Here is a 14,842-nt window from a genome sequence, read left to right as displayed (position 1 = left end):
TCTGAAATGAAGAAGCATTGTCAGTATTAGTGTAAAACATAGGTATAAATGTTGCCATTATTTAATGAGTTCTTGCTTTTTTGATAAAAGGGCATGATTTTTAAGTTGTTTAACAAGAACACTGATCATATGTTTTTAATAACCATCAAAGACATGTGAACACATAATGTAACTGCTATGTATTACCTAGTTTCACCATTAGTAAAAGCTACTCTTAAAAAATTTATGAGAAAAAGGATTGGATATTTAAAATATTTAATTTTATAATGAAAATATCCACTTATGTTGAACTATACAAACTTGCTGCTATAGTAGGTCAAAATGGTTGAATATGGCAATGCCATATGGTTCAACTTTTTAACTTAACAACATGTGTTAGACATTTCCCTTAAGCAATTATATACCATGTGTCTCATTCAAATAGATGGAAAAGAGGGTTTTACAGGTTACTGTGAAATAGCCAAACTGGGAAAAAACTGTCCAAGCCTCAATTAAGAAAAAAGCAAAACACTTTTGTTTTCTTGTGCACAATTTTAAAAGTGTTGTGCACTTTTAAACAAAGTGTAGACATTCAGCAACTATTTACTGAATTAATAAATGAAAATGCTGAACCAGTAGAGCAACTAAGAAACCAATTAAGTGAAATGAAAATGCATGAGCTCATTCTCTGACTTCTTGAAATGCCTGGATTTAGTTTAACCTAAAAGGATAATTCAGATGGTTTGGGAGCCAAAACGTGTAGCTGCGGTACGGGGTTCAAGACAGAAACTACATAAAATTGCCCTGTATCTTTCTTGTACATTCTTGCTTTGCTTTTCTGTTGTCCTATAGTAAAGCAGAAAATCTGGGAAATTAAAAAAAAAATACTAGTAATTTTAGCAGGAATACTCTCACCTATAACCTGAGAATAATTTCACAATAAAAACTGAATCGGAAAGAAATGCTTTATATGAAGAATGGAAAGCTAAGGTCTAGAGAAGGAAGGATCCAGTTCCACTGAGAACTTTAGAAGCGATCACAAGGGTTAATAACTTTGCCATTAGTAGAAATAATTATCTTCAAATTGTTTTGGGGAAGCAATGCTCAAATTTCTTCCCATTTTTTAACCTTAGAAAGAATACTCAGATGTTTATTCTACACTCCACTACTATATTGTATATGCATTTAAAGTCAAATAAAATTTTCATTCAACCTCATTACCAAATCAGATAATGATCACACAAAGTTGTATTTGTTCATTAATTCAAACTTTTCACACTGAATACACCACAGGAATTAAACGTGGCACCAGTCACTGGGGGTATGAAGACATCCAAGTTGAGGCCTCGGCCATGTCTGTGCTCACAGTAGAGTCACAGAAGTTGATATGCAAGATGCCCTTGGACCACCAGCCATTTAAATTTCAAACCAACATATTTTTAAATAAAAAATATTTTATACATGTTTACTACTTCGTGAGGTGATTTTCAGTTGTACTTTCCTATTTTCAAAAGAGTAAATGACTTGTTTGCATAAACTTCAATATGCACATCATATTGAGATTTTCAAATAACTTTTACACATTATCGCTTCCCGGTGAGTAACAAAGGTAGAAAACTCAGAGTGGCAGAAAGGGGTCTTTACGATCTATCTATCCTCAAGTTAGGTTGACAGCTTATAAATGCATTACTTCCCTCCATTCATCCCTACACCAGCAACAATCTTCACAGGCTTGTTGTGAGAATACGATAAATCAATGTATCTGAAAGCAGCCAGGACCCTGGCTGTACAGACCTCTCCTCTTTGAGCCACACACTACTGCTCAGGTTCCTCAAACACTAAATGCTCTTACAGCTCACACCTTGGGGCCTTCTGGCTGCAGATACTTTCTCACCCTTTCCATTAGCAAACTTTAAGTCATCTTTAAGAGTCAACTCCTTGAACTACTGAAACCCATTGAACTTAGGAAATATTACCACCCCTGGTGAAATTTCCCCTCTCCTTCAGGAAGTATCCTGCACTTCTTGATCTGCCACCACAGGCTCGGGGGCATCCCTGTACTAGACGGCTAATTACTCAGCGGTGTGAGAGTTTGTTTATACGTTTGGGTTCCCCAAGAGACCATCAAGACCAGCAGAAGTGGCATATAATGTGAATTATGCTCATGGACCTAGAGACATATAATCTGACTTCATCTACCCATTTTAAACCATATAATCCTAGGTATCAGATTCCTACATACAATATGAGGTATTTCTACTTCTTAGACCTACATACAATAAAGATAAATGAGATAAAGCACTTATCAAAGTGAAATTGCACAGCATAATTATTGTGATTCTTCTTTTCTCCAGCATCTAGCAGGGTGCCTGGCACTGAGTGGAGCTCAGTTCTATTGCTAAATAGGGAAGGAACCACACGATGAACAAAGACACCGAAATAAGCAAACTCCCAGCAAAAATGAACAGGTCTTTTCTTATAATTACGCAGCTGTTCAAAATTCACAAGTGTCCATCCTTCCCCAAAACTATTCTCATTCCTCATTTTTATCAATAAGATTACAGCAAAAACAACAACAGCTGCTTCTAGCTTCTAGCAAAAGAAGAAAGGCACAGAGAGCTGTTTTTTTGGTGACAGTTTGTTTACTGTTTTTGCAGAATAAGAATTCTCTTGTAGTGGGAATACATTCAAAACAAATGGATGTTTTACTTATCAAAGGCTTCCGTTTCATTCCAGGATTTAAGCACCTACTTAAATTCACCTTCTACAAACATGTTTTAAAATAGTAACACTTAATTTACTCTCCACTGTTTAAAAAGCTCAAATTCCATAGCTGGTCTAAAAAAGAATGACATGGTTTCTAGACACACAAGTAATCCTAGTCATTATTCTGAGACTGTAGGGAAAAGAAAAAAAAAAGTAACAACAAAGAAATAAAAGAGAGGGGCGCCTGGGTGGCGCAGTCGGTTAAGCGTCCGACTTCAGCCAGGTCACGATCTCGCGGTCCGTGAGTTCGAGCCCCGCGTCGGGCTCTGAGCTGATGGCTCAGAGCCTGGAGCCTGTTTCCGATTCTGTGTCTCCCTCTCTCTCTGCCCCTCCCCCGTTCATGCTCTGTCTCTCTCTGTCCCAAAAATAAATAAACGTTGAAAAAAAAAATTAAAAAAAAAAAAAAAGAAATAAAAGAGAGATGAGAAAGACAGAGAGAAAGAGACAGAGAGAAAGAGAAAGTAATAAAAGTGACCTAAAAACAATATTTAGCAGGGGCGACTGGTGGCTCAGTCGGTTAAGCATCCGACTTCAGCTCAGGTCATGATCTCATAGTCCGTGAGTTCGAGCCCCACGTCGGGCTCTGTGCTGACAGCTCAGAGCCTGCAGCCTGCTTCAGATTCTGTGTTTCCCTCTCTCTGCCCCTCCCCTGTCTCTGTCTCTAAAATAAATTAAAAAAACAAAAAAACCCACAGTATTTAGCAGACACCATCTACCCTTCACCTGTGGAGAGCATAATTCTGCAGCCGACAACATGGAGTAATCTGGCTGCATTCTGATGCTACCCTATATATGAGGGAAAAGAAGAATGAGTAAAGTAGGAAAAAGGAGAATGATGATGGAAATAGGAAAATAAAATTGAAATCAAAATAAGGATCTATAAGAACAGCCATTTAAATACTAACAAACAAAGCAATGTGTTCCAGGACTACTTCTGGAATTGGCATAACTAAGTTTGAATTTCCTCTGCCACTTACTATTAATGCATTTACTCAATAAGGCATCTAATCTTCCAGATACTCAAAAATATGTGTTGAATGAATACATTTACCAGTTATTATTAATTAGCCTGAATGTTAATTTTTTTCCACATTTAAAACTATGGAAAAATAATATTCTCACAGAGCGATTGTGAGGACCCAAGGAAATCCATAAGTATGAGGTATATCAACTGTGTGGTTATTAGGAAAACTAAAAAAAAGTAAGATATTTTGTTATTGTTATTACTCAGTCAAAAAAACAAGACAACACTTCCTTAATTAAAGCAAAAATCAGCCAACAAACAAAAAAAGCCCTCTGGTTAACTTGACTCATTCATTCACTTATAATTTAAATTTTCCAGGTATGATAGATTGTAAAAGACCTCTCCTTCTAAGTACAGTCCACTTCTCCATCCCTTGAATCTAGCCCAACTACCTCTTTGTTCATAAACCAAAGTTAGACCAGTTTCACAATAAATGCCATGTACACAATTAACTTTACCAAAACCTGCTTCCTTCCTCCTTTTTAATTATATTCTGTGTGTGTGTGTGTGTGTGTGTGTGTGTGTGTATATATATATATATATATATATATATACACACACACATATATATATGTGAGAGAGAGAGAGAGAGAGAGAGAAAGGGGGAGAGAGAGGGAGAGAGGGAGAGGGGGAGGGGGAGAGGAAGAGGGAGAGGAAGAGAGGGAGAGAGAAGGAGATTTATATTTTATTTTTCTCCTTTTTTTAAATTTAAATTTTATTTAGTTAACATATAGTACAACATTGGTTTTAGGAGTAGAATTCAGTGATTCATCACTTACATAATACCCAACGTTCATCCCAAGTGCCCTCCTTAATACCCCTCACCCATCTAGCCCATTCCCCCACCCACCTCCCTCCATCAACCCTCAGTTTGTTCTCTTTCATTAAGAGTATCCTGTGGTTTGCTTCCCTCTCGTCTCTCCTCCCCACCCCCCCCCCCGCCGCTTCCCATATGTTCATCTGTTTTGTTTCTTAAATTCCACATATGAGTGAAATCATACGGTATTTGTATTTGTCTTTCTCTGATTGACTTATTTCTCTCAGCAAAGTACTTACTGTCTCCATCCACATCATTGCAAATGGCAAGATTTCATTCTTTTGGATGGCTGAGTAACCGTCCATGGTGTATATATACTACATCCTCTTTATCCATTCATCAGTCAATGGACAGACAGTTGGGCTCTCTCCATAGTTTGGCTACTGTTGATAATGCTGCTATAAACACCTGGGTGCATGTACCACCTAGAATCTGTATTTTTGTATCCTTTGGGTAAACACCTAATAGCACAATCGCTGGATGGTATGGTGGCTCTATTTTTAGTTAAATATATATTTATATACATTTCCATGTTTGTACTATAACTGAAGATGAGAATGTTTTGTGTTTTCATTAAAACTAAGTATTTTTTAAAAATCTTTGCAAGGCTTTAGAGTAAGTATGGATCATATTTCCATCTAATCTGTTAAAGGCATTGCTGTGATATCATGGCACTTCTAAGGTCTCAGGCTACAATAATTTCAAATAATAAAAATAATGAGAAATATTACCTGAATATTCAAGAAGAGCCAGGAGTATCCTACACTTCACCTCTGCAGAAAAAGAAAGCATAGCAGTTAGTTGTTCAGTCTTTTTTTGCCATTGACACAAATGGCACATTTAACTGTGTAGTAAAAATTAGCACAACCTTACTCCATTAGATAATACAAATCCCATTTACTTGACATGCTATTCTTCCTATCTGCCTATATAAATTCTATCCATTTCTCAAGATGCTAAAATCCTTCCAGTTCCAAACTAAATTAGTCTGTGAAACACCCTTCAAATTCTGCTTCATCCTTTGTAAGTCACCCTTAGCTGCTGTAGTTTCCATGGTGTTCTCTAAACTCCTACAGCTATTGTGGTCTTGATCAATAAACTCTCAAACGGCATTTTTTCTTAGTTACTTAAACTTTTAAATATTGTATTTGCATTTATAAACTTTATCTATAAATATACATATTTTATTATACATTATATATTAGAATTATAAATTAATTACACAGATTATACTTGTAAGTTATATAATGTATATCTATATAATCTCTCTCTATATAGACTTCCTTTCCTATCTGTATGTCAAGATACTGTCCTAAAGTGCAGAACAATACTAAATATTTCCAAATACTCTTTTTCAGAACACATCTCCAAACGAGGGCAATCACAAACGTTCAATAAATGATGTGTATTAACTTCATACTCATTGCCTTACTTCTAATTAGTAAACAGTTTACTTGCAATAAGGAAATATGAAAATATTCAAAGCTTCTTTGTGTGCTAAAGATTATGGGAAATAAAAGGTTAGGTCGCATCCTATTCCAGACAAGTTCACAATAGAGTCAGAGTGACAAAGTTACCTGATAAGAAATGTAGGAAATACTTGAGAGGACATTACATTTTACAAAGAAGATAATAACACGAGAATTTCAGAGGCAGGAAAGTACGAGAAAGAGTCAGAAGAACCATCTGTTACAGTCATCCCCTCTTATCTATGTGGGATATGGACTAAGACCCCCAGTGGGTGCCTGAAACCATGGATAGTGCTGAACCCTATATATACGATGTTTTTTCCTGTATATACATATTTATTACAAAGTTTAATTTACAAATTAGGCACAGTAAGAGATTAACAACAAGAACTAATAATAAAATAGAACAATTATAATAATCTATTAAGTTATGTGAATATGGTCTCTCTCGCTCTCAAAATATCTTACTGTACTGTGTTCAACCTTCGTCTTGTGATGATGTGAGGTGATAAAATGCCTACATGATGAGATGAAGTAGACATTGTGACGTAGAGTCAAGCTACTACTAACCTTCTGATGATAAGTCAGAAAGACAATCTTCTGCTTCTTGACTGTGGTTGACTAAGGGTTAATGAAACCAAGGAAAGTGTACCAGCTTTGTTGTATTCGGAAAATTGCTAAAGTACACTTAATCCCTGAATAACAAAAGTTTGAACTGCATGGGTCCACTCATATGTGGATTCTTTCAATAAATACAGTACAGTATTGTAAGTGGATTTTCTCTTCTTCATGATTTTCTTAACGTTTTCTTTCCTCAGGCTTACTTTATTTTAAGAATATAGCATATGATACATATAACACACAAAATATATATTAACTGAATATTTATGTTATCAGTAAGGTTTCTGGTCAGCAGTAAGCTATTAGTAGTTAGGCTTGATGGTGGGGTGGGGGGAGTCAAATGCAGATTTTTGACTGTGTAGGAAATCAGAGCCCCTAATTCTCATGCTGTTCAATGGCCAACCATACTTTGACTTTCAATGTTCCAATTCATAAGTGATGATAACACCTATCTTATCTATTTCAGGAGCCTGTGTAAAAAAATAAAAAGGGATATATATTAAAAGCTTTGGAAAATTATTTAAAGAACCGTGTACCTGTGAAGCATTATTGTTATTATAATCTGGATCTAGCTAAAGTTGTATAGAATTCTAAGTGAGTCCTGAAATGTTTTTAAACATTTTTGAAAGTTACATTGTCAAGGGAGTAGGTACATAGCCCAAGAGTGGGAAAGAGTGTTAGCAAGAGAATACAGTAAAGAATGAATACCAAATTTCCAACAATCTAGCATAGAAAAGACTTTATTATATAATTTAGAGACTGAGATTGGGATATAGTTAGATAGCCCCACTGAAAAATGGCTTCCACCATCAGGCTGATGAGTTTAGACTTATCTAACAAAAATCACTGTAAGGTTCCGGGGCAGGGTACCAGATTATTAACATGATATTTTAGGAAGATGAATATAGTATATAGTAATATATAAACCAGAAAAGATGGAGACAGGGGAGTCACCAGAAAACTATTCTAATTACTGAGGTAAGGAGAAAAAGGGGGAAATGGAGACTTATGATTTAAAAAAAGGAGAAGAAGCTCTTTAGTTTATTTGGGACAACAGCAGAGAAAAAAATGGGGAAAAAAGTAAGTTGTTGAAAAAATGATAGATTCTGAGAAAAGTACAATTTTTGTAGGGAGCAAGAGTTGCTCCCTACATTTGAATTTAAGATGATGATGGGTCCAATTCTACAACTAATCTCCGTGTGTGTTTTTTTTCACCCCATGCCACCAAGCAATTATTCAACACTCTCGGGGTATCCTACAATTCGACTCAGTTCTGGCATTATCGACCTAAAGGCAGCATCAGATCTCACAGGGCAAAAGCTCAGTCCCACAAGACTGCCTGCCTGCCCCCCCCCCCCTCTTTCTCACACACACACACACACACACACACACACACACACACACACACACTTCAGGTGCCACCTGTCAACAGGTGTCACCTGTGTTTCTGACTAACTAGCTACAGACTGGAGATTCCAACCACTCCTTCCTTAAGTTTGATCAATTTGCTAGAGTGGCTCAAAGAACCCAGAGAAACATCTAAATCACCAGTTTATTATAAAAGGATAGAACTCAGGAGAAGCCAGAAGGAAGAGATGCCCTGGGAAAGGAAGGCATGGGGAAATGGTACAGAGCTTCCATGCTCTCTCAATGCACCACTCTTCTAGAACCCACCTGGACGCTCTTCGAATCCCATCCTTTTGGGATATTATGGAGGCTTCATTACATAGGCATGATTGATTAAATCATTAGTTACTGTTGACTGAACTAAATCCCCAGGCCCTCTCCCCTGGGTGGGGAGGGGGATGAAATTCGGAAAGTTCCAACCCCCTAATCACAGGGTTGGCTTCCTTGCAACCAGCCCCCATCAGTAGAGGTTTTCCAAAAGTCACCTCATTGACAGAACAAAAGACACCTTTATTGTTCTCCTCACAAGAAATTCCAAGAGTTTTAGAAAATCTGCCAGGGATAGGGTCAAAGACCAGTTACATATTTCTTATTGTAAATCACAATATCACAGTGGGCTAATCAAGCAAAAATATCTTCAGTTGGCTGATAATTTGAGACCATAATTTAGTGTAGCGTTTAAGCAGGAGACAGGCATCAACTGTGTGACACTACACAATGAATCTATCCACCATTTAGCCTACTGTTTTTTCTGCTCTCTTCTACCCTCAGTTTAGCAGGCTATGAATGGATGAATGACACAGTGTGATGTAGTTTAGGAATGACACTGTAACAGTGTTTCCTATATAAAGATCATATAATTGTTATGTTTTTATATCATCTTTGGTATACACTTGATAGGATATTTTGAAATCAGAGATGAATGAATGATGAGGTTCAGAACCCACTATCCCAAAATATGACAATTTATCATACTGAAAATTTAACATGAAGTAATTTGAGGAACAGCAGATGTACAGAGGACTCTCTGCTTCTCCCCTGAAGCAGGTCATAAAACCTTCATGCAAGAAGTGCCTTCTCAATCCCAGAGGAAAAGAACATCCTTATCTCAGAACATGGAGGGATACTGAGAGGAACAGGCCTTGCTAAGTTTCCCCCAGTTTATTACCCTTTGTTCATACCCTTTTGTCCTATTCCATTTTCCCAAAATCTTCTACCCTTCATCAAACTTAGTTAAAAACCACTCAGGTTTAACAATGAAGACTCAGGTCTTCATTTCCTTACAAAGGCTCCCATAAATGTATATGCTTCTCATTTGTGTTTTTTTTTTTTTGTCTGACTAATTTGTAGGATCCCAGCCAGAGAACCTAGAAGGCTAGAAAGAAAAAGATTACCTTTTTCCTCCCTTACAGGAACATCAGAATGGGGTTATCCCAGCTACTTATATAAACCATGAAATGCTGGCAAGCTGACATTATGTTGAATTTCTAGCCAAGACCTAACCCTTCATTAAATAATCCCCTATATAAAGACAAATGGGAAATAGAAAATTACTTTTAAGTTGAATAGGATGAATTCATGATAAACTGGTGAGGACTTAAGATGAAAAGTAATATTTTTAATTAATTAATTATTTATTTTAGAGAGAAAGAGAGAGAGAGAGAGCAAGCAGGGGAGAGGGGCTGAGGGAGAGAAAGAGAATCTTAAGCAGGCTCCATGTGCTCAGCAAAGAGCCTGACGCAGGACTCGATCCCACGGTCTTGGAATCATGAATTGGACATTCAACTGACTGAGCCACTCAGGTGCCCCCAAAATGTAAGGTTTTTTAAATGAGTATTACTAAAAATTAAGCTTTTTATATTGCATTAGAAAGTGTTTAAATGTTAAAGATAAAGCTCCTCAAAAAACAAAAGTTTTAATGAGTTCTCTGTTCTTGATACTGCATTTAGTCTAAAAACAATTATAAGATGGAAAAAACCCTCAAAGATGATAAGAACAAGTGCATTTACAACTTCTATGAGTGTTATGATACTGGCATTTATTCCTCAAAAAAAAATTACCTTTTACTCAGTAAAATGTATGTTTAAATTCCTTTAAACCTGGAAGCTTTTAAAAATATATTTATCATTTTTCCTATTCATTATTTTGGGGGGTTTTAAATTCAGACTTTTCAGGGGCGCCTGGGTGGCGCAGTCGGTTGAGCGTCCGACTTCAGCCAGGTCACAATCTCGCGGTCCGTGAGTTCGAGCCCTGCGTCAGGCTCAGGGCTGATGGCTCAGAGCCTGGAGCCTGTTTCCGATTCTGTGTCTCCCTCTCTCTCTGCCCCTCCCCCGTTCATGCTCTGTCTCTCTCTGTCCCCAAAATAAAAATAAACGTTGAAAAAAAAATTTTTAATTCAGACTTTTCATTAAATATGATGTTATGTGTAACAAGTAGCCATTATATTTAGCTATAAACTAATAATATAGCCAAGAAATCCAGCTGTCAAAAACAAGAGATTTCATCACAAGAGATTTATATGGAGTTCTCCATATCTACACAACCTTTTCCTTCTACTGATGGGTAATCAATATCTAAGATGTTATATTTGAGTACATTTCTAGGTGGAAAATTTAGTAATTCCAGAACACACACACATCTCTGTCATTTGGTAAATGAAGAAACTGAGGCCCAAGAGTTATGTCACAGGCTTAGACTCTATCTGGTTAAGAGCTCTCTTTTGTCAGCAAAGTATACAACTCTCTCTACTTCACCCTAAAACAAATGGTAGTGACTGGGTTATGTTGCTATTCTGCTGAATACTATTTACTGTATCCAAATGACTGAGGGATAAAAATTTAAATGCAGGCATATACTTATTTACTCTAGAGGTTTCTCAACCTCAGCCCTATTGACATTTTGGGCCAAATAATTCTTTGTTGTGAGGGACAGTGTTGTATGCCACACAACATTTAGAAGCATGTCTGGCCTCTACGCACTAGATGCCAGTACCACACTCACAACCGTGACAACCAAAAAAAATATCTCCAGACATTTCCAACCACTGGTCTAATGTTGGGAAGACAACCACCGAATCAGGCATTTAAAAAAATCAAACATATTTCTCATTTCATTTTATTTCACTATAATCATTTTGGAAACCCTCAGAATTTCCTACATAATACTCTAGCCCTAAACAACATGAAATGAGACTCACTAGAATCATCTTGAAGTGTTACATCTCCAACTGTAGGCAGTACCAATTATAGGATGTTGAGTAAGCAATGTTATGGTAGCTAATAACAATAAACTTGGACAAACACGTCCAAAAAGGAAACTTGAAAACCAGTGATAAAACCTATGTTACTATTTTGATTCTCATGGATTCACAATTAAATTTTTAGACTTCCCATAAAACTTAGCTTCATGACTTTTGTGAATCTTTTAGAAATTTTTCTGATATTGTTTCATATTATAAAATATGAAACTCTCTCCATGTTCCACTTTTCTTCTTAAGTATGAGCCCTTATTCTATTTACTGAAAATATTCTTCATGATTCATTCTACATTGTTTAGATCCTTGGAGCATAAGGCTCTATAATTCTATTCCTTTTTCCTTCCTCCTACCTCTCACCCTTTCCAGTTCTTTTATTTTCCTCATAACATGAAATACTGCAAAAAGTAATCAGGGCACTACTGAGTTTTGGGGGGTTAAATGATTATTGCTAATGCTATACAATGTTCTTTGCTTTTCATCCTGACCTTCAACAAATTTTCTGATGTTCTGAGCAAGATTCCGGACACTGCTGGGAAGATTCCAAGGGTCTTGCTTGATGTGAAGCCTTAACCTTTTTGGACAACTCAGCTTTGGTTCCATTTCCTGCTGAAATTCTAAATAAACACAGAAAAGCTCTTATAAGTTTCAACCATTTACCAAACAGTTAATAAACCAGTAAGCTTCAGAATTCTCTTTCATTCCTGCCATCCTGGATTATTAGCATGGTGGTAATTTCTCTAATTTCTCTACATTACAGGAGAAAATTGGTTAAACCTAAAAAAAAAAAGTCAAACCTTATAATTATTTTCTTACAAATGTTTAAACCAAGGGAACAGTTTAGATTAAAAATTCTGGTTTCAATGTCCAAAACTAGAGGTCAGAAAGTGGTGGCTCTAGATCTTGGTCTGTTTGGCTGTTCTGTTTGCCAACACACACTCCAGAAACCCCTTCCCCCACCAATGGGCTATAACCAAGTAGGCACTTATGCTGGTTTCAGCAAAAGCAGTGCGACATCTCTTCAATTAACTCATTTCTATTCATTCTAGTCCCTATAAGAAGTGAACATTTTAAACTTTCAAAGAAACTAAAAGGTCCTGTACTGATATTTTTATATATATTCAAAAATAACTAAACTGAATTAATATTAAGGAGATTTTGAAGCATGAGCAGCCATTTTCTTCTTAAACTATGCTTTTGCTTCATGACTATATTATTTCCCACTTTTGTTTCCCAATTGCTTCTAATAATGATTTTTTTTTAAACCTTACCTTGTAATCCTTGCCCTGGTGTGAGGTACTTGGTTTGCTCAAAGGCCCTTACAACAGCTTGCCCTTTTAGGAGATTGGTAATCGAATCCACCTATCGTAACAGCAGAGATTTCTGAAAGTTACATACTTCTCATAATATATAGTATACATTTCCAAGAGTAACTCTTGTAAAACAGCTTTCTCTTAGAGCCACAATTATTTTTGAAATCTCAGGATGCTTGCAAAAATCCACCTTTTAATAAAATATTGGAATAAACTCACAGATAATACTTGCAATATTTCCTACCACGCCATATATTAATATAAAGTATAAATATATTTTATATGTTTACTTTACAAAGAGAGATTTCTAGAGTTATTAAAAAAACCCTAAAAGTTATCATAATCCTTCTCAAAGCAGTAAAAGCTTCTACATTATCGATTTTGGTTATGGATATATATACATATATATATATTATAATATATATATATATATATATATATATATATATATATAATTGCAAAACACCTGGGGCACCTGGGTGGCTCAGTTGGTTAAGCATCTGACTCTTGATTTTGGCTCAGGTCATGATCTCACAGTTCATGAGACTGAACCCCATGTGTGGGCTTAGCACTGACAGCATGGAGCCTGCTTGGGATTCTCTCTCACTCTGCCCCTCCCTTGCTCTCTCTCTCTCCTTCTCTCTCAAATAAATAAACATTTAAACAAATTTTAAAAATGCAAAACACCAACACAAGCACTACAACAACCTTGTGCTCCTTAAAATTAGGAATAAAGTTAAGCAAGAAATGTCATGAAGAATTCTGAAAATAAATAAAAAATACTAAAAGAATAATGCCGGTGTTTGTAACTGTAATGTTTCCAAGAACCATAAAATACTTGATAGTCACAACAATCCTTTAGGTTGGTTGGCTGAAGAATCTTTATTCCCATTTTAAATTGTGGAAATTGAGGTACAGGGGGCAGAGGAACAGATTGAGGCCTTTCCATTTTTATTCCAAGTTCTTTTTACTCTGTCTACAGAAGGGACTCCTGACAGTTTGGCCTGTGGAAAAAAAGAAAAAATCATACCTGGCTGAAAAGATGCTCGAGACAACTATGTATCTTGTCCTGTTTATCGTGAGAAATGCGAACACTGAGGGGAAGCTCATCACCTGGATATAAAGATAAGTCTTATGTTTAACATGCTAAAATATTTTAATATAAATAAAATAAGAAGATAATCTTTCGACATGAGCTCTTATTCCATCAAGTTCTTATATTCAGATAAGAGTCCCAAAAGAGTCAATAGCAGTTAGAGTATCAGATGAATGCTCTTTGAAATGCAGGTGGAAACTGAGTGCGTCACAGGAACAAACACTGTATATCCCATGTCAACGATTCTTTCAAATGGTGCAGTTATCTAATGGTTACATAGTTGAAATAAACTGCCTATTTCAAAATTAAGATGTGTCCTAACTGGGCACCAGGTCTTTGTTCTTACCACACTCCAATTAAGCTATTTGCAGGATATTTCTAACGCTCAGTGTTTTCCTCACCATTGGTGAGGAACCGCCACCCACCTCCAAGGCCAGTTCAGGAGCATCTACTGTCTCAGAAGTCCTCGGTTTCAAAGCCCGTCCCACCTCCTCCCACAATCAACGCCTAACGTTTTAGCACAACCCGTTGCCAGGGACCCTCGCATCCTTCACAGTACCATGAAACTTCCTAAGATACACATTCAGGTCAGAATGCATTTGTTTCTCTCATCTCTTTTTAATTCACTCTGTTTACCATGGGCCCGCGACGCTAACTTTATCGAACACGTGCGACTGAAACGCAGTATGAGAGACAGCCAAGAATGCCTGACAGACGGTGAAAACGCAAGCCGATCCAAGGACTCCAGCCCTTAAAAGTACCCCCCGGAGGCCGAGCGTGGCCAAGTGCGGCGCACGCACCTGAGTCCATCTCGTCGCTGTGGAGGTACGAGCTGCACTGGCTGCTGCAGATGCTGGTGAAGGACGCGATAGAGTTCCTGTTGCTGTTGCAGTCGCTGGAAAGAAGGAGGCACATGTCACTTTCGGGGCACATCTGCCAGCTCTTACTAGAGAAACGCATCCCGTCACAGTTCTACTTACTGATAGGTCTAACAGAAAATTACAAGAAAGAGAAATTTTGTTCTACTTACTGATAGGTCTAACAGAAAATTATGAGAAAGAGAAATTTTGTTCAACTCGCATTTTATCTTACGTTGA

General features: G+C 36.8%; 1 protein-coding gene across 4 annotated transcripts in view; it reads right to left on the bottom strand.

Moving 5' to 3' along the window:
* Nucleotides 1-14,842, bottom strand: part of PREX2 (phosphatidylinositol-3,4,5-trisphosphate dependent Rac exchange factor 2) — a 301,119-nt gene that overhangs the window by 94,539 nt on the left and 191,738 nt on the right. For all 4 annotated transcript variants that reach the window (XR_007148625.1, XR_007148624.1, XM_047842583.1 and 1 more), the window contains 5 exons: nucleotides 14,546-14,640; nucleotides 13,680-13,762; nucleotides 12,608-12,698; nucleotides 11,825-11,953; nucleotides 5,318-5,359 (listed from right to left, as the gene is read on the bottom strand). Coding sequence is in view for 2 of the 4 variants with exons in the window: in XM_047842583.1 (XP_047698539.1) it covers nucleotides 5,318-5,359; nucleotides 11,825-11,953; nucleotides 12,608-12,698; nucleotides 13,680-13,762; nucleotides 14,546-14,640 (440 nt within the window). In the remaining 2 variants the exon portion in view is untranslated. The remainder of the gene's footprint in view (nucleotides 1-5,317; nucleotides 5,360-11,824; nucleotides 11,954-12,607; nucleotides 12,699-13,679; nucleotides 13,763-14,545; nucleotides 14,641-14,842) is intronic.

This window comes from Prionailurus viverrinus, chromosome F2 (genome assembly GCF_022837055.1).
Source record: "Prionailurus viverrinus isolate Anna chromosome F2, UM_Priviv_1.0, whole genome shotgun sequence".
Taxonomy (NCBI): Eukaryota; Metazoa; Chordata; class Mammalia; order Carnivora; family Felidae; genus Prionailurus; species Prionailurus viverrinus.
The sequence above is the reverse complement of the archived record's forward strand: the minus strand, read 5'-3'. Positions and strand labels throughout refer to the sequence as shown.